The sequence below is a fragment of the Dendrobates tinctorius genome, unplaced genomic scaffold (assembly GCF_039654945.1).
Source record: "Dendrobates tinctorius isolate UK_male_01 unplaced genomic scaffold, ASM3965494v1 ptg000030l, whole genome shotgun sequence".
NCBI classification, from domain to species: Eukaryota; Metazoa; Chordata; class Amphibia; order Anura; family Dendrobatidae; genus Dendrobates; species Dendrobates tinctorius.
The window spans coordinates 35,949,767-35,975,944 of record NW_027361698.1 but is presented as its reverse complement, the minus strand read 5'-3'; the positions used below and the strand labels follow the sequence as shown (position 1 = coordinate 35,975,944).

The 26,178-nt window shown below is 42.3% G+C and overlaps 1 protein-coding gene across 7 annotated transcripts in view; it reads right to left on the bottom strand.

Moving 5' to 3' along the window:
• AFG2A (AFG2 AAA ATPase homolog A) overlaps positions 1–26,178 on the bottom strand; it is a 739,142-nt gene that overhangs the window by 432,548 nt on the left and 280,416 nt on the right. For 5 of the 7 annotated variants that reach the window (XR_012231536.1, XR_012231537.1, XM_073572029.1 and 2 more), the window contains one exon: positions 2,536–2,659. Coding sequence is in view for 4 of the 7 variants with exons in the window: in XM_073572029.1 (XP_073428130.1) it covers positions 2,536–2,659 (124 nt within the window). In the remaining 3 variants the exon portion in view is untranslated. Of the gene's footprint in view, positions 1–829; positions 2,030–2,535; positions 2,660–19,441; positions 19,557–26,178 lie in introns of those variants that run through there. The other 2 variants (XM_073572030.1, XR_012231538.1) reach the window with 2 other exon arrangements.

The following is a 26,178-nucleotide window of genomic DNA, read 5'->3' as shown; positions in this document are numbered from 1 at the left end:
CCCACCATCACCTCAGGGTCGTACCTTGTTTACAATGTACCCAGAACATGATGTTGAGAACAAATATGATAACAAGTATAGTTTCCTTGAAGACAGAGACTAATAGTCTACATAAGAATAACACATAGCAATAATAGGCAAAAGGCATTTGAAGTCTTAAAGGTAATTAAAGGGATATAAAAGCAAACCATTAACTCTTCTAGATCACTTACTTTCTCACCACATTTGTATTGCCAAACTATGTGCAAACAATAAACCTTGTGGTGGTCTATATGATCCTTCTAATATTGCCCATGGTGTATTCTCATCTAAGAAGTGTATAAGATGAGCCTCTGCATTAGCAAGCCTGCCCCCACCTATCCACTGCTTCAAATAACGTATCTGAAGGCCAGATAATACAAAATTAGGTCAGGTACCGGGTATCTACCCTGGTTTTTGGGTCTCTGGAGAGATCCAATACTTAATTTGGGCCTTGATGATCCCCATATGAATGTCACCATCATGCCATGCATTTTCCTAAAAAACACTTTGGGGACTTTAGCTGATGAATGTTCCAACACATACAAACATTTTGGGAAAATTATCATTTTGATTAAGCCAATTCTGCCCGCCACAGGTAGGGGAAGCTGAGACCAGCACTCAAACCTTTTCTTCATCATATCATAAAAGGGGTATACGTTATCGTTAAGGTCCCTAATTGGATTATGATTAATTATAACGCCTAAGTATTTGAATTTTTGTACTACTTGCAATCCAAAGATCACAGGTTCAGCCATATTTCCCATAAGTGGCATGACCACAGATGCATATATACAGGGTAGTCCAAAAGTAGGTGGACAAAAAATAACATTTATTTTGATTTATATATAAAATTATATTTACTAACACAAGCATAACATTGAAAATTAAATTTTATTCTGAACAATAATACAAAAGCCCTTACATTTTATCAACGCTGGTGCACAGACTGTTTTCCATCACAATTTGCACAGCTTTGAAGTCTGCCTCTTACGCTTCAACAAACATTTTTGCACAAGTCTCTTTGGGTATTAATTTCTTGAAATGCATCTCTTATGTAATTTTTCAAATCACTGACCCTTTTTGGGTTTTCGACTATAAACTTTGTCCTTGAGTACTCCCCAAAAGAAAAATCCATTGGGGTCACGTCTGGTGAACGTGCCGGCCAATCAAGTGGGCCTCTTCGACCAATCCATTTATTAGGAAATGTTTCATCAAGATACTCGCGGACTACTATAGAATAATGTGGAGGGGCCCCATCTTGTTGGAAATGAAGGTCATTTTAATTAGGCTGCTGCTGTAACTGGGGAACAACTTGATTCATTAGCATTTCTAGAAACTTATCTCCTGTGACTGTTCCATAAAAGAAATGGTCGAAAAACACCAAAACTTGAAATACAACCCCAAACATTGACACCAGGCTCATTTAGTTGTTGCTCTAATGTTAAATGCATGTTCTCATACCAGTAAATAGAATTATGTCTGTTAATATGGCCAGATAATGTGAAAGAAGCTTCATCACTCCACATAATGTTATCTAAAATTACTGGATTTTCTTCAATTTCGTTAAGCATAATCTCACTAAATTGCAGCCGCCTGTCTTTATCATTCTCCAATAAACCATGAATTAGACGTGGACGATAAGCTTTCCACCCAATAGATTTCAGGATTCGCATGATGGAAGCTCGTGAAATTCCCAATTCTAAAGAGACTCTCCTGGTGGACTTTTTTGGACTCTGAACAAATGTTTCAGCAACAAGTTGTTTATTATTTTCTGTACAGGCTGTTTTGGGTCGACCAGTTTTTGGAGCATTTGAGCATTAAGGATTGAGCCAGTGGCATCGAATTTGTCACGAATGCCGTAAATGGTTTGTCTCTTTGGGGCTTGAGTACCAAATGTTTCAACCCAATTTGCTCTGTTTCAGCATTTTGTGATTTCCAATACTCTTTTAAAATCCATTTTCTTTGAGCTGTATTAAAATTATTTGCCATTATGGGTTATCTGAATTATCTGAAAAGAAAACAGATTTGTGGGAGATTTATCTGTGAAAACTGGATCTGTGAAGAATGAAAAGTGGAATCTGATTAGTTGCTAAGGGCAACTGAGTCAGTTTCACTTTACACCATGTTTGATAAATCTCCCACTTCATAACCCCACTACACATACTGTCCACCTACTTTTGGACCACCCTGTATTATATTTAATGTTAACTTACAACAAATATTGATGAATAACACACAAATCAGGCATACACATTAGTGAGGGAAAACTACAGGTATGCCATTACAAAGTATTCTACAGTGATGTCTATAGAGCCAGGGGTCTGCCATAAGATGTGGAGCCAGGTGCCGTGTAGCAGTGATGTAGCTGTACCCTGCTTTAAAGTACTGATGCCATGACATAGTTGGTGTCAATGATTCGACATGGTACCAAAAGTTAGGAAAGTATAGTGCAATATAGCTGTACCTCCAAGTATGTGCTGCAAAGCAGAATGAAATAGTAATGTTCAGTCTTACCTTGTCTATTAGATCAGGTCGATTTGTAGCTGCCAGTATCACCACATCTTTCAGTTGTTCTAGTCCATCCATTTCGGTCAAAAGCTGAGCTAAAACTCGGTCAGCTACATTCCCAGCTCCAGAGCTATGGAAGAAATACATGTCAATACATATATAATTCAAGTGTAAAAACAAAAAAAATCCATTTAATTTTGATTTAAATGACATGCAAGGACGTGATTGACAACAGGAACATAACAGTGACAGGCTGCTATCCCTAATATTTGCCTCAAGAATGTGAGCAAGAATGGATCTACCATTAAAATGGTCCTTAACCCCTCAGTGATGAAGCCAAATTTTTAAAACCTGACCAGTGTCAATTTATGTGATAATAACTCTGTAACGTTTCGATAAATCCCAGTGATTTTGAGAGTGTTTTTTCGTGGCATATTATACTTTATGACAATGGTAAATTTAGGTCAATATGTTTTGAGTTTATTTATAAAAAATATCAGAAATTTGACAAAAATATAAAAAAAAACTAGCAATTTTCAAACTTTGAATGATTATTAGTGATGAGCGAGTTTACTCGTTACTCGAGATTTCCCAAGCATGCTCGGGTGAGCTCAGAGAATTTGAATGTGCTCGGACATTTAGTTTCTGTCGCTGTAGCTGCATGATTTGCATCTGCTAGACAGCCTGAATACATGTAGGGATTTCCTAACAAACAGGCAATTCCCACATGTATTCAGGCGGTCAAGTAGCTGCATATCATGCAGCTATGGCGACAAACTAAATATGTGAGCACACCCAAATACTCGGAGATCACCCGAGCATACTGGCGAAAACCCGAGTAATGAGTATACTCGCTCATCACTAATGATGATCCCTTTAACCCCTGTCTGCCATCGGACGTACTATCCCATCCATGTGACCTAGGACTTAATTCCCAAGGACAGGATTAGGGAAGAATCGCGCAGGGAGGGTGCTGCGCTGCTCTGAGGGTCTCCTTCCCTGCAGGCCCCCGGATCCAAGATGGCCACGGGGGCCTGCAGGGAGGCAGCTTCCTCAGTGCCTGCCTGCTGCAGTGCCTGTGTAAGATTGCTGGGGAATCAGCCTACTCAGGACAAATTGCACAGCAACTTTTGGGGTCCAATTTCTCCTGTTATCCTTGGGAAAATAAAAAATTAGGGGCAAAAATATTTTTGTGGGCAAAAATATGATTTATTTTTATGGCTCTACATTATAAACTTCTGTGTAGCACTTGGGGGATCAAAGTGCTCACCACACATCTAGATAAGTTCCTTGGGGGGTATTGTTTCCAAAATGGGGTCTCTTGTGGGGGGGGGTTTTCACAGATAAGGCACATCAGGGGCTCTCCAAAGGCAACATGACACCCACAGACCATTCCATCAAAGTCTGCATTCCAAATCGTCACTACTTCCCTTCCGAGCCCCAACGTGTGCCCATACAGTAGTTTTCTCCCACATATGGGATATCAGCGTACTCAGGACAAATTGAACAACAACTTTTGGGGTCCAATTTCTCGTGTTACCCTTGGGAAAATAAAAAAACTGGGGACTAAAAGATCATGTTTGTGGAAAAAATATGATTTTATTATTTCACGCCCGGGCATTATAAACTTCTGTGAAGCCCTTGGGGGTTCAAAGTGCTCACCACACATCTAGATAAGTTGCTTGGGGGGGTCTAGTTTCTCAAATGGTGTCATTTGTGGGGGATTTCCACTGTTTAGGCGTTTAGGCACATCAGGGGCTTTCCAAATGCGGCATGGCGTCTGATCTCAATTCCAGCCAAAAAAGTCAAATGGCGCTGCTTCCCTTTTGAGCTCTGCCATGCACCCAAATAGTGGTTTACCCCCACATATGGGGTATCAGCATACTCAGAACAAATTGCACAATAACTTTTGGGGTCCTGTTACCCTTGAGAAAATAAAAGTTGGGGGTGAAAAGATCAATTTGTGGAAAAAATGATTTTTTAATTGTATGGCTGTACGTTATAAACTTCTGTGAAGCCCTTGGGGGTTCAAAGCTCTTTCCACATATCTAGATAAGTTCCTTGGGGGTCTAGTTTCCAAAATGGTGTCATTAGTGGAGGGGTTTCCACTGTTTGGCCACATCACAGGCTTTCCAAATGAGATATGGCATATTGCCAATTCTGCATTGAAAACGTCAAACGGCGCTCATTCCCTTCCGAGCTCTACCATGCGCCCAAACAGTGGTTTACAGCCACATATGGGGTATCAGCGTACTCAGGACAAATTGCACAATAACTTTTGGGGTCCTGTTTCCCTTGGGAAAATAAAAGTTGGTGGGTGAAAAGATCATTTTTGTGGAAAAAATATGATTTTTTTAATCATACGGCTGTATGCTATAAACTTCTGTGAAGCCCTTGGGGGTTCAAAGTTCTCACCACAAATCTAGATAAGTTCCTAGGGGGGGTCTAATTTCCAAAATGGGGTCACTTGTGGGGGGTTTCCACTGTTTAGGCACATCAGGGGCTCTCCAAACGTGACATGGCGTCCGATCTAAATTCCAGTCAATATTGCATTGAAAAAGTCAAACGGCGCTTCTTCCCTTCTGAGCTCTGCCATGTGCCGAAACAGTGGTTCCCCCCCTACATATCAAGTATAAGAATACTCAGGACAAATTGCACAATAACTTTTGCAGTCAAATTTCTCCTGTTACCCTTGGTAAAATAAAAAAAATTCGACCTGAACTAATTTTTTTTTTACAAAAAGCTAAATGTTCATTTTTTTAAACATTCAAAAAATTCCTGTAAAGCACCTGAAGGGTTAATAAACTTCTTGAATGTGGTTTTGAGCACCTTGAGGGGTGCAGTTTTTAGAATGGTGTCACTTTTGGGTATTTTCTATCATATAGACCCCACAAAGTGATTTCAAAAGAGATTTGGTACCTAAACGAAAATGGTGTTGTAAAAATGAGAATCGCTGGTCAACTTTTAACCCTTATAACTTCCTTAAAAAAAAATTTGATTCCAAAGTGGTGCTGATGTAAAGTAAACATGTGGTAAATGTTATTAAGTTTTCTGTGTGCCATATCTCTGTGATTTAAGGGCATAAAAATTCAAAGTTGGAAAATTGCGAAATTTTCGTCAAATTTCCGTTTTTTTCACTAATAAACGCAAGTTATATGAATGAAATTTTACCACTAACATGAAGTACAATATGTCACGAGAAAATAATGTCAGAATCACTGGGATGCATGGAAACGTTCCAGAGTTATTACCTCATAAAGGGACAGTGGTCAGAATTGTAAAAATTGGCCCGGTCATGAACGCGCAAACCACCCTTGGGTTAATCCAGATAGCCATACCACACAAAAACATTAATAAATAACATGTCCATCATGTCTGATTTAAATCAGTACCATTTGTAAAACGTTCTTTTATCTTGTTAGCATTTTAGGAGGTTTAAAAATATGGCAGTAATTTTTCATTTTTTCATGGAAATCTACAAAAAATTTTTTTTTTAGGGACCTATCCACGTTTGAAGTGACTTTGGGGGTGCTATATATTGGAAAACCCCCAAAAGTGATACCATTTTAAAAACAGCACCCCTAGACATATTGAAAACTGCTGTCAGGTAGTTTATTAACCCTTCAGGTGCTTTGCAGGAATTAATACAAAGTGGCATGATAGTAGAATGAAAGTGTAATTTTACCACCTAAATGACGCTGACTTTTGAACAGGCTGCTATAGCTGGCAGACTCTAAAGGCCCCGTCTCACTAAGCGATCTCGGTAGCGAGATTGCTGCTGAGTCACAACTTTTGTGACGTAACAGCGATCTCACCAGCGAGATCGCTGTGTGTGACAGCGATCAGCGAGCGGCCCTCCTGCCGGTATCGCTGAAAGAAACCTCTGGACATTTCTTTGGTCGCTGATCTCCCGCTGGCCAGCACGCATCGCTGTGTGTGACAGGCGGGAGACCAGCGATCAGTTGTAAAAAATAATAAAAAAAAATAAAAAATAGAGTTATTCTCACCTTCCGACGTCCCGTTCAGCCATCCTGCCTCTCTCCACGCTCCGGTCCCAGTGATCCTTTGCACGAATGACCGCGAGACTTTGTTATCCCTCGAGACCGTGACATCTCGCGGTCATTCGTGCAAAGGATCACTGGGACCGGAGCGTGGAGAGAGGCAGGATGGCTGAACGGGACGTCGGAAGGTGAGAATAACTATATTTTTTATTTTGATTCTATTTTTTACAGCGATGGCAAGCGATGCCGGGCGCTCGGCATCGCTGTGCTGATCGCTGGTGAAGCTGTCTGTGTGACAGCTCACCAGCGATCACATAGCGACTTACTAGCGATCCTGACACCTTGATATCGGTGTCGGGATCGCTGGTAAGTCGCTTAGTGTGACGGGGCCTAAAGGCCGCTATTTGGCCGTGAATTGTCATGGCAAACATTAGGACCACACAATCGTGATCTTAGGGTGCGATGAGGATAAAGAGTAAGCCCCCATAGTCTTTTAACCAATTATATGATATAGTCATTATTGACAGCAGCATCTAAAGGGGTTAAACAGATATGGACGGTGCCAACACCGATTGTGGATATTGCAGCAAGTTGTCAGGTGTCAGCTATAGTGTACAGCCGACATCTGCTGAATTGTCACCTGTATGGGGATGCTATTCTCATATCTCAGGTCAGTAAAAAGACGTTTTGGCGGTCATTAAGGGGTTAAACATCTGGAACTGCACCCCGCGTTTGTAACACTTTTTAGAACAGGACAAGCACAGCCGTTCAATGGATACATACAGACATGGCGGCTCGTCTGTGCCGATGATTGTGATACTGCAAGGAAAAACACGTAAATAACTTTATTTTTGATTTTCTTTAACCAGATGAAAGAAGAAATCGGCACTCACCACTGGCAAATCCAATTTTATTTCCCAAAGATACAACAGCTGTTCCATGTACAATGACACCTCATCTGGCCAATAAAGGGAATCTGACATCACCAGAAACGCTATTTACCTGCAGATATCAGGTTATCCTGCAGACACATAGCACTAAAACCCAGTGCAGCCGGATGATTTGAAGTTTGGCTAAACAGAGTAAATTAAGTTTCAATCACAGTGTAACCTTTGTGTAAAGGCGCTCTCCAAGTCACCAGGGCATCACCGCTCAGTATACTTGGAGCACGGGTGTGATCATACCCCCATTTCCATCGACAGCATCTGCACCTTTAAAGGGACTGTCAGCACAGAATGACTGTTCAAAGGAAGTACAGATGCTCACTGCATCACGGCGGAGCCAAACATTTGATCGCACCTTCTCTCCTACTTGTTTTCTCTCCATATCCATCTCCTCTCCTTTGATTAACACCTATGTCTTTATAGAGCCAGAGAAGAGATGGATGGAAAACAAGCAGGCGGGAAGGTACACTAAAATGTTTGGCCACTATAGGATGCACCGAGCACTTGTACTTGGTTTGAACAGTCATTTTGTGCTGACAGAGTTCCTTTAACTTAAGTCTCCTCATACTGGCATGTCTTAGATTCCAGTCTTAGTCTCTCACCTAGCCAAATCAGCTCTCATACGTTGTACTGATGAGGGGCAATACACCCAAACACCGTGTCTGAAAATTGAGATTCTGATTTGGTTTTTATTCCAAGTCATACTTCAAGGCTCATTAAAAGGTTGATAATGACTTGAAGGATTTCTACTTCCAATAGCTGACACTAGAGTTCAAGTCCTCTTCCTCTCTGAAGAGACAATTTGCATATTTAATTTCCCAGAGGAGCACACTAGCCATTTAAGTCTCCTCATACTGGCATGCCAGACCTGGTATGTCACTCTCCACAAGGAGAAACCTTATCCTTTAGAGCCCTTTAGATAACAGCATACCAACCCTTTGAAACCACTTAAGAGAACTTATTTTGCATATTTTATTACTTAATAATTAATAACACAACAATCCCTGCAGGAGGTTTAAATGTATATTTCACTTAACTAAAAGTCAAAAATAGAAAACCCTAAGTTTGCCAGCATCTTTACATGCACTGTGGTCATGAGTTTTCATGAAGTCACATCCACTTTGCTTGGACAGTTATACCCCGCAGGTTTTCTGCACAAAAAAAGTATCGGAAAAACGCACTATTTATGCTACATAAAGCAATAGTGTACTGTAAATGCTGCACTTTTTATGCTGCTTTTTATCTGCAGGTATCCGCACCCAATAACATAATACCCAATAACATAATACCCAATAACAGTCTGATTACTGCGTTTTGCTGCTTTACTTTCATGAATTTTTGCCTTTATTGGCTGTGTTTTTGATGCAGTTTTGAAGCATTATTTGAATGCGGTTTTTTAGTACAAAAAGCTTTGATTCTGCACTAAAAAATGCAAATTGCTCATTCATCAAGTGAAATGATTATACAGTATATACAGTGAAAAAACACATCACTCTGTGTTACATCATCCTGCTAAGAACTATGGCAGCCTATGTACCCTGACTGAGCCATTACAGATCACTCGGTACGGATCGTTTACTGAGTAAACCGGCTATTAAACCACCGATCAGTAAAAGTTAACCGATTGGCAATCATTCGGTTCCGCCATTCGGTACATGTAAATGGACTATAAGGAGACTAATGCCATTTTTTAAATGCAACAAAGATTAAAGCTCAACAGTACATGTTTTCGGTGGCGTGCTTGAATATACTTTTTAGATTAAACTGAGGAATGGCTTTATCATTTATGTCTTTCTACCCAACAGCCATCAGAGTGTAGAATATTTAGATGAACAATGGAAAATTAGTCAAATTCTCATCAGTAAAAAAAAAGACAATTTTTCATCTAAGTTGAGTCAGCTTTCTCTCCATTTAATTTCCATTTTGAGTAAAGGTTTCGCAATGTAATCTGAGGACAGCATGAGGTAGGAGATAAACCACAGATTTCAATGATGTCTCATATGTCAGGCTGTGTGCTGTTACTTACACTGAAGGTTTTATCACCTGGTTATCATTGTCCAGAATTATAGCAGTGCTAGTCCAGCTCCACCCCCTCCTGTGATAAGCACCTCACTGTCTGTAAACTATGTACATAGAGAGCATGATGTGGGCGGGGATAGCTTTCTCAGCTCTGCTGCATTGCTAAATCTATAAACTTCAATTGTGTCAGAATCGCTGTACCCAATAAACTACTAAGTGAGCCATTGGATTCAGGGTCTTTTTGCTTACATCATGCTGCTCTCAGATGAGACAGCAAAAACCTGGTGATAGATTACCTTTAACTTACTGACTCTGTAGAGACTTGCAGGAGACCCATCTAAATACTGGGCCAAAGTACTCCGAGTGAAAACTCAAACTTAAATATGACTTCAAAAGGTCAGTGTTCAGTCCGAGTACTGGCTGTTCTGATTTGGACAGCACTCATATGTGAATACTGAATGTGTGAATAGGACATTAGTAAATACTGTTATATTTCCCAGACTCCCAACTCCACAGCACTGCCTCACTACTGAGCATGTACATAAAGTGCGGCACAGATTCATCTCAACTTCCGAAAAATTTTTTTAGCACTTACTGCATTGAACTACTGTACCCAATTTATGATATATTTTAGGCGTTGGTTCATTTTATACCAATTCTACGACTCCGACTCCATAGCCTTGGTTATATTTTGAACTTACTATTAATATTTGGACGTATTTATCAGCTTTATCTAAGTCAAGGCCAACGTAGAATAAGCTGTATTAAATTAAATCAGATTTATCATAACGGTTTTTAAATGAACTATTTAATAAATTAACCTACTTTGTGTCAGAAATCAGCTCCAAAATTTATTTTGTTAAACAGTGTTACACGTTAGCCCGCACCATTTTCAGAGAAGCCCTGCCACCTAGTCAGACAAGGTGCTGGAAGGTGTTATCCAAAGACATTTTCTTAGTAAGACTACAGATGTGGTAAGCCCCTGCAATTGATTATGTTTAACTTTAGTCCCCACAGGTATTTATTTAGTTTGCTGCAGCAATCACATGTCGTACATTCACACGACTGCCATAGCCAATCCCCAACCTCAGCATTTTCATACTGTACCTGCAGGAATCGCCTCTTAACAACCCAAAGTATTGGCATATTCGTCAATGGCCAAGCTAGTCACCTGATCTTAAAGGGAAGCGATCATCAGAAAATGACCTGTTTAAAGGGAACCTGTCAGCAGGATTGTGCTGAGTAACCTACAGTGTCAGATCAGCACTGTTATACTGATTAAAATGATACCTTTGTCATGAAATCTGTCTTGTGGTTGATGTTAAATCTTTATTTTCAGTTTTGAGTTAAGCCCCTGTTACACATAGCGATATCGCTAGCAATATCGCTGTAACATCACCGATTTAGTGACGTTATAGCGATATTGCTAGCGATATCGCTACATGTGATACTTACCTCCGACCGGCTCCCCCGCTGCTCATCGCTGATCGCGCGAGAAGGTCCTGGATCATTTCTCGTCGGGCGCTTCCTGCTGGGGCTTCCTGTGGAGAGACGAGCGATGCGTGGAGGCGGGCGGAGGACGTCTGGATCGCCGCGTCTGAAAGGCAAGTAGCGACCCCCGACCCCTGCGATTTCGCTGGTGAGATCTGCCTGTGTGGCAGCTCACTAGCGACCACTTAGCGATGCACCAGCGATCCATATCGTTGTCGGGATCGCTGGTGCATCGCTAAGTGCAACGGTACCCTTAATGATATGCTCGTGCCCCGGGGCGGCCTGTGGGGGGTCTTCATGTGGTGCTCTGATTAGGTATTCATTAGTATGGCTTATGACAGGTCACTGATCCCTCACTGACCTTCTCCCTATTTAACATACTGAATTTAATATGTGAAAGCAGCTGCAGATCTTACTTCCTCCAGATGTAAATGACGTCAGTAGGAGAGGAGAGTGAAGCCAGTGCTGATTGAATGCAGTCATTGGCCGCACCATAATTCTCGGTGGTGCAGTCCTGCCGAAAACAATTGCAGCACATGCACACTGACTGATCTATTGCACATCGCACAATGCATATCATTTACTAAGGTGTGCCTGTGTAAACCGGCAATTAAACTACCGCTGATCTGCAAAAGTTAATTATTAGTGCCGCTAGTTGGTATAAGTAAACGGACCCTAAAGAGACAAATTTCATTTTTTAAAAGCAATATAAAGTAGAAATGCACAGTACATAGTTTCAGTAGATTGGCTGCAGTGATTGCATGACATAATCGCTGGGAAAGCCAGTGCCAACACTGCTGGAACAGCGCAGGCAACAGAGGTGAGTATTGGTACTATTTTACTGGAGATAAACATGGGAAATCAGAAGGGGTTGTCAGAGTAGTGGAAAACCCTTTTAATGTAAGGAGCAGAACACCACAGATCTGTACAGAATTTAGTGGTAATTGATGGATACTGAAGATCAGCTCCGATAAATGAAAAAACAAATGAACAGCAGTTGATCTGCAGTACCCAACATCAACAATTAAACAGTATACGGAGCTTTTGTCCTCTGGTCCGTTAACCATTTACATCCATCCACCAATGTTTAAAACAGCTGATCAGTGAGGATGCCAGTTGTCGAAGCCCAACCTATCATAAGCATAAGTCAACAATATCTTTGTAGACTTATAACCTTTTAATTAAATAATTTCCTTATATTTTTTAAATTAATGCTGAAAGCCTACATTTCAGTCACACGTTTGTAGGAGAGGACCGGGATGCTAAGGCCGCTGAAGTGCTGGGTACGGAACTGCTGGGGCCGAACCTCCTGTTGCTGGAGGGAATGAAATTGCAGATGTAGCAAGCCAGAAACCTGGGTGAAGGGGGCGTGGCCAGGGGAAGTAAGTTAAAAGGGGTTGCGTGGGATCACAGGGGGGCTTCCTGCAAGAATGCTGAGCAGGTGTGGATCGCGGCAGCAGTAGAGGAGTGCGATAGGCAGCAGTGTGCAGAGACAGGGCAGCTGCATGAGAGACTCACTCCTATCGGCGGGCGCGCAGGGTAAGGCGCGTCAGGCAGAGCATCGCAGCATGGACGTCCAGGTGTCGGCTGGCACACAGAGAAGCGCATGCCGAGCAGAGATTTGCAGGGCAGCCATTAAAGTCACGGCGACTGCTCAGAGAGACATGGGCCATGCGGGACCTTGCGGAGAGCTGTACCCTTCAGCTCTGCAGTTAAATGCACTAGGGGATCAGCAGGCAGAACCGGAGACCGCCCGCTGCCGCCAGAAGCAGGACCGTGTGTTGGGCGGGGAAGCCTGAAGACACTACACCACCCACTGCCGCCAGAAGAAGGCCCGTGTGTTGGGCAGAGACGCCTGAAGACACTACACCGACCGCCATCAGTATTCAGTTACCCACTGGACCTCAGAGAGTGACATAATGTGGAGCGCTGATAAGTGAATCTGTTAAATGACTATCTTATTAATTCCTTTACCCCCCCCCCCCCAAGGGTGGTTTGCATGTTAATGACCAGGCCAATTTTTTCAATTCTGACCACTGTCCCTTTATGAGGTAATAACTCTGGAACTATTCCATGGATCTCGGTGATTCTGACTTTGTTTGCTCATGACATATTGTACTTCAAGATAGTGATAACATTTCTTTGATATGACTTGCATTTATTTGTGAAAAAAACACAGAATTTTGATGCCCTGAAATCACAGAGATATGTCACACAAAATACTTAATAAGTAACATTTCCCATGTTTACTTTAAATCAGCACAATTTTGGAAACAAAATTTGTTTGTTAGGAAGTTATAAGGATTACAAGTTAAACAGCGATTTCTTGTTTTTACAACACCATTTTTTTTTTAGGGACCACATCACATTTGAAGTAATTTTGAGGGGTCTATATGATAGAAAATACCCAAAAGTGACACCATTCTAAAAACTGCTGTCATGGTTTGGACAGTGTTCTTGCCCTGCACTCACAGGTTTAAGTGTACGTGGCCTCTTTCTGGATCTGGGAGGGGTATTTATACTCACTCTTTACCAGGGTTCTCTGTCAGCTATACTGTTGTTCTGGCTGTGTGTCTGACCCCTGGTGTGCTTGTATACTGCATAGCTTGTTTGCTTCCAGTGTATGACCCGGTCTGTCCCCTCACTCTGTACTCAGTCTCTCGTTTTGGTATTATTGACTTTTCCGGTTCTGACCTCCTGGCTTGGCTATCGTTACTCCATTACAGTTTGTCTCTATTGTACCGTCTATTGCCCGTTCTGGTTTTCTGATCTATTGCTACGTCCTGACTATCCATTCTGTCTAACCATTTGGTACTGTCGCGCTATCTTGTGCTTTGACCCTGGCTTGATCTGGTTTCTGTCTCTGTCTTGGTAACATTGTCCTGTAGTTACCCTTCTAGGAGTTTTCCTCAGCTCCTAGCTCTCTGGAGTTTAGACCACGCCCTCAAAAGTCACATGCTTCAGGTCCTGTGAGCCTGGAGCATGCATCGTCACCACTGCTGCCCCACTCCACAGGTATCTTTGTGCACAGTTTTGTACTCAGGACACGCACACTGGGCTCAGTGAGCAGGTGCAGTGCGGTGTTCCTGACAACTGCACTAACTTTTTTACACAAAAAATTTACTTCAGATGCAAATTATTTTATTTTCCCAAGGGTAACCTTTGAAATTGGACCCCAAAAGTTATTGTGCAATTTGACCTGAGTACACTGATACCCCATATGTGGGGGGAATCACTATTTGGGCGCATTGCAAAGCTCGGAAGGGAAGGCGTGCCGCTTGACTTTTTCAACGCAAAATTGGCTGGAATTGAGATCGGACGCCATGTCGCGTTTGGAGAGCCCCTTATGTGCCTAAACAGTGGAATCCCCCACAAGTGACACCATTTTGGAAACTAGACTCCCCAATGAACTTATCTAGATGAGTGGTGAGCACTTTGAACGCCCAAATGCTTCACAGACATTTATAACGTAGAGCCAAGAAAATAAAAAAATCATACATTTTCCACAAAAATAATCTTTTCACCCCCAATTTTTTATTTTACCAAGAGCAACAGGAAAACTTGGACCCCAAAAGTTGTTGTGCAATTTCTCTTAAGTAAGCTGATACCTCATATGTAGGGAAATACTACTTTTGAGGCACAGTGCAAAGCTCAGAAGGGAAGAGGCGCCATATTGGAGTTCACATTTTGCTGGAATGGTTTGAAGGTGCCATGTCACATTGGCAGAGCCCCTGAGGTGCCAGAACAACAGAAACCCCTATATGTGAAATCCTTTTACAAACTACACTCCCCCTATGAATTCATCTAGGGGTGCAGTGATCATATTAACACCACATGTGCCTCACAGAATTTTATACCACTGAGTGGTGAAAAAAGAATAAATTACATTTTTACCACTAAAATGTTGTTTAAGCCCCAAGTTTTTAATTTTTCTTAGGGATAATAGGAATATTTTTTTTTTTACAGCAAACAGAGGTCCATTTTTTCCTGAGTGCGCCAATACCCTACATGTAATCGGGAAATATTTTTCAGGCACGGTGCAAAGCTCAGAAGGCAAGGAGTGCCAGATTTTACTGTTATGTTTTGCAGGTGCCGTGACCCACTGGGAGAGCCCATGAGGTGCCGGAACAGTGGAACCCCCCCATGAGTGACCCCATTTTACAAACTACACCTCTCAATGAATTCATCTAGGCGTGGAGTGATCATATTGACACCATAGGTGTTGTCACAGAACTTTATACCATTGGGCAGTGAACACAAAATAACTACATTTTTACCACCAAAATTTTGCTTTAGCCCAAGTTTTTACATTTTCACACAAGAAGTGCGTAAAATGGCACTAAAATTTGTCCCACAATCTCTACTGGGCGTGGCAATAGCCAATATGTGGCTGTACAGTACTACTTAGCTATACATAGAGACTCAAGAGGAACGGAGCGCCATTTGCCTATCCAAGTGAATAGGTCTGTGCACATGTCAGTGTGTTTCCATGGACCGTGTGTCCGTGAGCAAAACTTGCTGACATGTCCGTTTTTTCATGTCAGCACAGGCCACAAAACGTCCCACACACATATGGATGTCATCCATGAGACATGCAGGGGAAGAATCGTTACATCAAGCGCTGTTTCCCGGCGCTGGGTGCTGAACACGGCTCTCCTCATTCTTCCCTGCTCTGCCGGCGAACGGCGAGAACAGTGGAGAATGATGAGAGTTACATTTAAGTAATAAAAGAAAAATAAAGTGGCACTCACCATCCTAGAATGTCATTTATTCGGTGATTACATACCAAAAAGCAAGAAGACAAACAGTGGAGACGTACAAGACAACAGCTGTTTCGCGCACACAAAAGCGCTTCTACAGGTCTTTTATATAATAAAAACTATTTTATAGAAAAAATAATAGTTTTTGCATCGCTTTATTCTCAGAGCTATAACTTTTTTATTTTACCACTGATGGATCTATATGGCGGCTCGTTTTTTGTGGGACAAGATGTCATTTTCAGCAGTACCATATTTATTTATATCTGTTTTTTTATCACGTTATTCCACTTTTTGTTCGGCAGTATGATGATAAAGCATTGTTTTTTGCCTTTTTTATGGTGTTCACTAAAGGGGTTAACCAGTGGGACAGTTTTATAGGTTGGGTCGTTGCGGACGTGACGATACCAAATATGTGTTTCTATATATCGTTTATATGTTTTTCTATTATTTATTTAGAGATAGAATATTTATTGATTTTTTTTATTATTATTTCTGTTTTTAAAATATTTTTACAATTATTTAAAAAAATTTTAAACTTTTTCCTAAGTTTTTTATTTTGTCTCACCATGGGACAATCACTTTTTGCAGGCTGATCGCTTCTACAGCATGCAGATGAAGCACCATGGCAACGACTGGGACCCCGCCTCACGCCTTGGGGTCTCCGATCCAAAGGCAGAGGGGCTGTCAGCCCAGTGCCGGCTTCAGGAATGCTGTGATCTTGTTTGATCGCAGTATTTCAGGGGGTTAAAGTGCCGGTAGTGGTCTGTAACCGCTCCTGGCACCTAGTGCTGGCTGTCAGCTGTCAGAAAGGGGTTAAACAACTGTTATATAGTTCAGTTTAGCATCCCATTTCTGTTATCTCCCTGCGAGTTCATTGCTGTTGAACAATTAAATAGTTAACCCTTGCTCTGCAAAATTTGTGTTACTGCATCCAAGCACCTGCATATTACACATTGAAGGTTTTGTTGTTTTTTTTTTTAATTCATTGTCCTAGTGTACATGTGTTAATAAATACTATTTCACTGTCCAAATACTGGACCTCACTGTAGAATGGATGTACTAACATAGAATCCAGAAAATGATTTTTAGAGAGATCCATCATTAGAAGTAAAATGGTATCAATGAGAATGATTAAATGAAAGACAGTAGTGCACATTTATTTATGCTGTGTTAAATTTAACCAGCTTAAAACGAGATTAGATATGACAAATTTCTGATAGTGGCTTACTGTGGATGATAAATTTGGCAGACCTTAACGTTGACTACATTTATACTATGTCCTGATCAATTGACGTTGGAATCAATTTTTTGCAGGTGACAAGGTTCCCAGTAAGCTACACCCATTCCCAATAAGTCATACCTCCTTTCCTCCAAGTCAAGAAACCTTTCTCTAGAGAGGTGGAAAAAGTTTGAAAAGAGATCATAAATCTGCTACAAGTCAAGAACATCAGGTGTCGGGGTGTGTGGGGGAGATGATGTCATACTGTAGAAGTTTGCACCATTGGTGAATCTTCGTACCTCTGCCTCTTATTTGTAAATGGACAGTATTATTTCCAATCAACTAAATAGGAGGCCCAGAGTGGAATTGTCTTCAGTCAACAGGTGACAGTCCAGTAAGCGATCTGGAGTCATTGCAGCTATCTGGTTAGTGAAGGGGCAAAGTGTACTGCAAGATAATAGAACACAACATAAGCATGGGGGGGGGCGCAAATATGGGAAAATAAGGAGAAAGCGGGGATAAATGAATAAAGCCACAAGGATCAGTCTGAACTATTATTAATTTTGATATTTTAGAGGATAGGCTCCGTTGTTATACGCCATTCTCTCTGCAGACAAAGCCAATGACGTAGCAGCTGAATGTTACCATGAAATGCGGCAGTACATCATTACATAAAGATGATATACCCGTTTAATAAGAAATAGGCAATAACTCCCTGCACAAGGGCTGCATTCTGTTCCAACAAAAATATAAGGTTCTGTATTAAAGCAATATATATAGAATATTGTTTGTGCAGCTATTGTTTAAAGTTAGTCTAACAGGAACATAGAGAACTGTAAATCCTTTGAGTTTGTTCCAGCGTTCCCTTTTGTAATTTACATTTTTGACAGGAGGTCTGGAAAGTTTGCTGGTTGACATCCAAGCGGTTTTCATCGGCCATAAAGCAAGAGAATCACAGTGAAAGCAGGATGTTTTTGACATGGTGATCCAGTGTAGATAGCTGGAAGCTGGGGCTTGTAATCCTGTCTCTTCTCACTGAAGCATGGAATGCTAAGCAGCCTCTGAATGACAATATATTAGAAGTCGGCGCAGGGGACATCTTTCACTAAACAAGCACAAATCAGATTGCTCATTAACTTTTTGGTCAGGAATATGTGAAGCAAGACAGCCTGGACTTTGACTTTGAAAATAAACTCTGAGCCCCTGCATATTTCTAGTCTAAGGGTCCATGTAAAAGCTATTTCCTTCTTAGCTCAAGAGTTGTCTACCTTCATGCAAACTTTAATCACAGTATACTAAAACCATAGACAACATTTTGAATAAGGCTACATTCACACATACGGTCTATTTTTTTCTAGAAATACACACTAATCCATAGACCCCGATACATTAAGTATGGCGTTTCTTTTGACAGCCTTAATTTGGAGCTTGCAAGAATAAGAACTCATCAAGAGAAGCTTAATTTGGCGTATCTTATTCATTTCTTCCATGCGCTTTGCCAGATATGTTACTCCAGTCAGGAGGGAGGTTGGTTCAACAGCTTCCATGGGTCACCCGGGGAGAAAGAGAAAGGCACTGACCCCTGAATTTAATGCATGTAGGTGTGGCCAGACACCCCTTGCTCTTTAACCCTATTGGTCAGATGGGTGTTCCAATTAGTGCATCACCTGGGGGAGTACTGGGAAGGGGGAACTGGGCACTGAACGGTTATTTCCTCCAGCTTTGGTTATAGGGGCTCCTCAGTCAGAGGCACGTTCCTTAATCAGGACCGTGCCTGCCAGACAGAGGAGACCTGTGTGTCTTAAACAGTGCCTTCCCCCTCCCACCAATCCCATAATGAAACACAGACAGGCCTAGATGGGTTGAAACAGGTCGGTCACAGTTTATTAATTACATACGCAGAGAAAGGCAATTACATTTCGCAACAGGCTCATCGCCAAAGGCTCTGTCTGCGAGCGACATGAGAGCCAGCCAATGAGCGGTTACGAACCTTTGCCCCTCTCTACACTCCCGCCACAGAGGATCATGTGTATGACCTACACAGGACTCCGACCCCCACCCTTCAGCATTAGGGCCTGTTCCACTCCATCCTGCAAGCCGGACAAAAATACGTCGAGTCCAATGTCAGTGAGGTGAATTCCATCTGGTCTCAATAGTGCCGAATTATCTCCTTCCAAGCTGGTGGTGGCGAACCACGTTGCCATATCTTCCCTTTACACATTTCGCCAATGGCTTTTGCACCACTTGCTCCGTGCCAGAAGGCTTGTGGCACTATCTCCCACCATACCAATACCATATCCGGTAAAACACATGTAAAACGCTCTATGTCTGTTGACATTACCGTACAGAGCTCAGCACTTTTTCTCTCACCCAGATCATTGCCACTGGCATGTAACACTAATATCACTGGTCCTTTGACCCTCTTAGCAATGTTGACTGTTTCTGGGAAAATCTGTTGCCATTGGAGCCCTCTCATACCTCTCCAGTTGACCTGTAGGCCGGGAAGCCAAGATCTTTTTCCACCCGGCCGAAGTTCAGCCCTTTTATTCACCCAGTAGACATATGAATATCCAAACTGCGGGGGTAAAGACGCCTGAAAGAGACAAGATGCGTTACTTGAGCAAGTCAGATCTTGTATATCTGGCAAAGCATTTCCAACGACCCATTCTCTGCACTTCGTCCTCGAAACACTCCTGCCCAAGCTGCTTCGGTGGCTGCTGTGATTCGGAAAGAATGTGTCCCGTATTCCTTTGGACTAGCGCCGTTTTTTCTAGGCATTGTTTAAAAATTGCCTGAAACTGATACTTGGCAAGAGGGGACCCATCTGTATGTGAGAGAAAAAATCTGCTTGCGTGTCTTATTACCGCGTAGCGTTTGACAATTTTTAGTGGGCATACTGGGCCATCTGATGAGTTAACGAGGATCCACGTACCTCTACCAGCGGGATCACGTTTGGTTTAATGCACGTGAATGCGCAGAGCGTCGCTGCATATGACTAAGTTCTCATGATTAAGCAGCCTTCTGAGGTCGTTTTTGCCTGCGGCAAAAATTTGCTAATGCAAAGCGCGCCGAAAAAGGCGATAGTGAAAGCTGCAGATACTAGGATCGACTCATATTGCGACTTGCACACTGACAAAAGAGATTGTGATAACATTATGCAATAGACTCAATGATATAGGGCGACGACATTCCTGACATAGTTGAAGCCTTCTCCAGCCTTTAACGGCTTGCTTGATGAAAAAGAATTTAGTAACATCCGCCCACCCCATTAGTTGAAAGGAAAAGGCTATTCCTGATAAATGCCATTGCGCCGATGTACTCGACGCGCCTCTTTCACTGAGCCGATTAAAAAATTCTACAGACACCTCGCATGATAGCACTTATCGACTGACCTACATTGAATTAAAGAGCACCACTCTACCCACGCCATACCATAGACCTACCACGTAGCCGGTGTAACCGAAGAGCGGACTAAGAGCATCAGTGACTGGCCACTGTGTCCCATAGGGATGGAGGACACTGGACACTCGATGGTTGCCCATTGGGGAGAAGAACTCTGAAGGCCTGCCAATCGGAAGATAATAGTGAGTTAACAAGATCATGATCTACGTCTGACGTTAATCTGACTCGACACCAGATGTTTTGTTTTAGGCATAGCAATGCTAGCTAGCATAAAAGAGAAAGTAAGGGCGGAGATCCAGAAGCCATATTGTTTAAGCTTTTAGTGGTTCCCGGAAATGTTATTAAAAATCGTGTGACAGCATGAGTCGTAGCTAAACATCTGTTGCTTTTACTCCCCAGCCTAGATCGGGCTGCAGGGCCAGCCGCCTGCGGAACTCCTCATCATACTACCACCAAGCGGAACCACCATGCGATTATTACGAATTATATATTAGGTCCGGATACATAAATAGTTCGGAACAGCGTTCTGGATGTTTCTGGCCCATAATGCAGCCTGGGACTGCGAAGACATGTGGCCAGTTGTTCATTGTTTGTGCTATTGTTGGCTTTCCTTATCTACAGTCTGCTGGTCTGCAGATAATAACGACCATATTTCAATGTATTCATTATTCCATATTTTCTATCTAGTCTCTTGGTCTATGTGTGCACCTAGCAGGCTAGTTCCACAGAAAAATATGTTTTTATGTAAAACTAGCTGACTCAGGTGTTGTTTTATTGTCGGTTGACCCGCTTGGTCGTGTCAAGTGATGCACTAGCGCCTTAATAGCTGAGGCTAGTTCATTGTCCCCTGTGGTATGTACGGCGTGGTGTCCCGTTGGTTTCAAAACACTCACCGCTGTCTGACGCAGGACGGGTATTTCCCAGTGATGGAGGAACTCCGGCTCCCGCTGTAGCGATGGTTCTATGTTGACCGGAAGCCCTGGAAGATTGGGATGGGACTCCCAGGCCGGCGGACCAAGACGGGGCACATGACCGCTGGTGACTGGCGTGTGCCTGAGCCCTAGCGACTCAAGGTGATGGAGGAACTCCGACTTCCATTGTATTGATGGTTCGGTGTTGGCCGGTGGCCCCAGGAGATTGAGATGAGTCTCCCTGGCTGGCAGCCAATGATGGCGCATGTGACAGCTGACATCTGTCGTGTGCGCGAGGCTGAGTGACTTCCATTAATGGTGGAACTTCGGCTTCTATATGGGTGAAGATCTGGCTGGAGGTCCCCGGAGGTGTGTATGGTTCGCTCCGGCTGACAGCCATAGATAGAGCAAGTGACCGGAGTCTTCTGTCGTGTGTCCGAGCCTATTGTGACTCTCAGATGCGTTGACCCATCCGGATGTGGATGGTGAGCGCCATTTAGAGGAGTGAGGTCTGTGACGGCTCCTGTGTGAGCGGTGTCTGCAGCGGTAATAGTGACATTTAGAGGGACAGCGGGAATGATTGTGGGAATCTTCGGAGGAGGATGGGGAGGACCTGCAGCGTATATGCCTGCATCCGCTGTGGCTAGGGGGAGAGGGGTCAGCTGGGAAGAAAGAGAAAGACACTGACCACTAGCACCTGAATTTAACCCATGTAGGTGTGGCCAGATGCCTCTTCCCCTTTAACCCCATTGGTCAGTTGGGCGTCTCAACTAGTGCATCACCTGGGGGAGTAGTGGGAAGAGGGAATTGGGCACAGAACAGTATTTCCTCTAGCTTTGGTTATAGAGGCACCACAGTCAGAGACACGTTCCTTAATCAGTACTGTGCCTGCCAGAAGTAACATTTCTAATGTAAGAAACGCTACCGCTTTTCAAGAATTTGAAGGGTTATGCCTGGTCTCGGATCCTCCAAAGCAGTGCCAGTTTTGCAGTAGCTACCTGAAACTATGTAACAACGAATACAGCTTTGGGCCACTTCATGTTTAAGTGTTTTTCCTACCGTAAACACTTTGATTAAATTGACCCATAGAGATTCACCGACACATAGACACATCAATTTTCTAAATGGATCATTGTGTTTGGAAGCACTGATACCCTGACCCTCACATATCTATATATCTCCCTTTTTTCTGCTCCTTCCAGTCCCGAGCCCTCATGGTTTGTGGGGTATGGCACTTTCCGAATGTAATTGGATATAATTGTTGTGCACACTGCAGCACACAATATATTATGATAAATATTTAAATTGATATACAGCATTTACTTACTACCTGGGGGTTTTGCTTTTATATTATTTTTTTTTACTGTATATCATCATGTTCTCTTTTTATTGATGGTTTGGGCACTTCTTGTATGTGGTGCTACCCCTTACCACTTTGTTAATAAAAAGTATTTTATCTTCATATACAGCCCCTGGCAAAAATTATGGAATCACCATCCTCGGAGGATGTTTATTCAGTTGTTTAATTTTGTAGAAAAAAAGCAGATCACAGACATGGCACAAAACTAAAGTCATTTCAAATGGCAACTTTCTGGCTTTAAGAAACACTAAAACAAATCAAGAACAAAAAATGTGGTAGTCAGTAATGGTTACTTTTTTAGACCAAACAGAGGGGAAAAATTACGGAATCACTCAATTCTGAGGAAAAAAATTATGGAATCACCCTCTAATTTTTAATTCCCAAAACTAACACCTGCATCAAAGTAGACCTGCTCGTTAGTCTGCATCTAAAAAGAGTGATCAAACCTTGGAGAGCTGTTGCACCAAGTGGACTGACCTGAATCATGGCTCCAACATGAGAGATGTGAATTGAAACAAAGGAGAGGATTATGAAACTCTTAAAAGAGGGTAAATCATCACGCAATGTTGCAAAAGATGTTGGTTGTTCACAGTCAGCTGTTTTTAAAATCTGGACCAAATACAAACAACGTGGGAAGGTTGTTAAAGGCAAACATACTGGTAGACCAAGGAAGACAACAAAGCGTCAAGACCGGAAACTTAAAGAAATATGTCTCCAAAACCGGAAATGCACAACAAAACAAATGAGGAATGAATGGGAGGAAACTGGAGTCAGCGTCTGTGACTGAACTGTAAAAAACTGCCTAAATGAAATGGGATTTACATACAGAAAAGCTAAACGAAAGCCATCATTAACACCTAAACAAAAAAAAACAAGGTTACAATGGGCTAAGGAAAAGCAATCGTGGACTGTGGATGACTGGGTGAAAGTCATATTCAGTGATGAATTACGAATCTGCATTGGGCAAGATGATGATGCTGGAACTTTTGTTTGGTGCCGTTCCAATGAGATTTATAAAGATGACTGCCTGAAGAGAACATGCAAATTTTCAGTCATTGATGATATCGGGCTGCATGTCAGGTAAAGGCACTGGGGAGATGGCTGTCATTACATCTTCAATAAATGCACAAGTTTATGTTGATATTTTGGACACTTTTCTTATCCCATCAATTGAAAGGATGTTTGGGGATGATTAAATCATTTTTCAAGATAATGCATCCTGCCATAGAGCAAAAACTGTGCAAACATTCCTTGAAAAAAACACATAAGGTCAATGTCATGGTCTGCAAATAGTCCGGATCTCAATCCAATTGAAAATCTTTGGTGGAAGTTGAAGAAAATGGTCCATGACAAGGCTCCAACCTGCAAAGCTGATCTGGCAACAGCAATCAGAGAAAGTTGGAGCAGGATTGATGAAGAGTACTGTTTGACACTAATTAAGTCCATGCCTCAGAGATTGCAAGCTGTTATAAAAGCCAGAGGTGGTGCAACAAAATACTAGTGATGTATTGGAGTGTTTTTTTGTTTGTTTTTCACAATTCCATAATTTTTTCCCACAGAATTGCGGGATTCCATAATTTTTCCCCTCTGCTTGGTCTAAAAAAGTAACCATTATTGACTACCTCATTTTTTGTTCTTGATTTGTTCTAGTGTTTCTTAAATCCAGGAAGCTGTCATTTGAAATGACTTTAGTTCTGTGCCATGTCTGTGATCTGATTTTTCTACAAAATTAAACAACTGAATGAACATCCTCCAAGGCCGGTAATTCCATCATTTTTGCCAGGGGTTGTACTTTCTTGTCCCGTATTATCAAGAATTTATTAGATGCATATTCTTTTTCTGGACATATACTACCATCCCATATTGCTCTAGTTTGTAGCTCTCCTGATGAGTGTAGCAAGGTGTCTACCAAATATGTGTGCTCCTGTTTTTGTAAGATGCGACCCATCTCTAGCAAAAAGACCATCATACAGGTAATTTACTCCATGGTCAAGAAACAAAACATTGCTCACGGCACCATCGATGTAGCCAGTTCACCTGTAGAATCTTGTTCAATGTCCTTGGTTCATGTCCATCCTCTGGGTGAATGAATGAGATGACCTGCGCTCCTAGTCCCTTCATTTTACGGCTTAGGTCTTCAAAGTCTCCGCATATAGTCCTCAGGTCCTTTTTTGCTGTGTCATTTGTTCCTGCGTGTATTAGTAAACATGTCTAGTTGTCTGTAGCACTGAAGAGTCTTGATACCCTACCAGGCATATTGTTGATTTGGGCACCTGGAAGACAGCACACTTCTCGTGAAGTAATGTCCGGTCGGCAGATAGCACATCTGTTCTTCTCAGTAGGAAATCCCCCACGACCTCCACTCTCATTTTCTTCTTCACCACAGTACTTCTTTTTCACCCTTCAACAGGCTTCTGATGTCTTACTGAAGTGTTCTTTGGGGCAAAGCACTTTTTTGATATACATCTTCATAGCTGTCCATGTGAGAGCCTGGTAGTGGTTCTTCAGCGGTATGGGTGATGACTGCCTCCATACCCTTTCGCTTCTTTGGGTCACATGCTTCCATTGATCGTCAGCAGATACATTGATTTTTTGACCTGCAGTTGATTGGTTCATTCAGCCTCCCAAAGATTGCAGTAAGGCACGGCTCACATTTATCCTGCGCTCAACGCTTACACCAGCGTTTAAGTGTAAATACCTGAAATACGTGATTCAGATGGAACCCCCGGCAGAAGATTCCCTATAATAAGGCAGATGGGGACACTGTTGATGCATCTGCCCTGTGATTTGGCTGTGTCCACCTTTTTAAGTGTGCATAAAAGTGAGGCCGACTTTGTGCACCTCTGAAAAGAAGAACATCCCTGAACAGAGGCCAGACGGAGTCCAGAAAAACTCTACTGCCTCATTATAGTGAATGGATCCCTGGAAGTTTTCATATGAATCATGTCATTCAGAGATTTAGATGGAAACCTCAATAAAAGCTTCAACTCAATCCACATAAAAAGCAAGTCACCATTCAGGTCAATCATCAGTTAATAGAAATATAGGAGATTTCCGCAATATACTAGTAGCACATAGGCTTTGGAAAAGCGCTATGGCTCATGGCCTCCCCCTTAAGAAATCAAGAGAATTCTGCGCTCCCAAATTCAAATGCCCCTTTCTGTTTGTTATAAATGGGTCACCGAGGAGGATAGCAGGCCAGGCTAAGCCACAGAAAACCAGAGAGGTTGGTAATTAAGTGGATGCAGACCCCTGATCCTGTCCACACAACTAGCAGTAGCCGTGGAGCGTACCTACGATGATCCTAGACACCTCGGCACAGCCGGAGAGCTAACTAAGCATAAAGCAAGAAAGGGGAAATCTAAACTGCCCCGAAGCAGACTCCAAAGGAATAGACAGACCCCAAACATATATTGTTGGTGAGACAAGATGAAAACACAAACGCAGGCAGAAAAAAAGACTGAGCAAACGACGGGGCCCACAATGACTAGACAGAACAGGAAAGGAAAGAAACCAACTGCAATCACACAAAAAAACCCTGC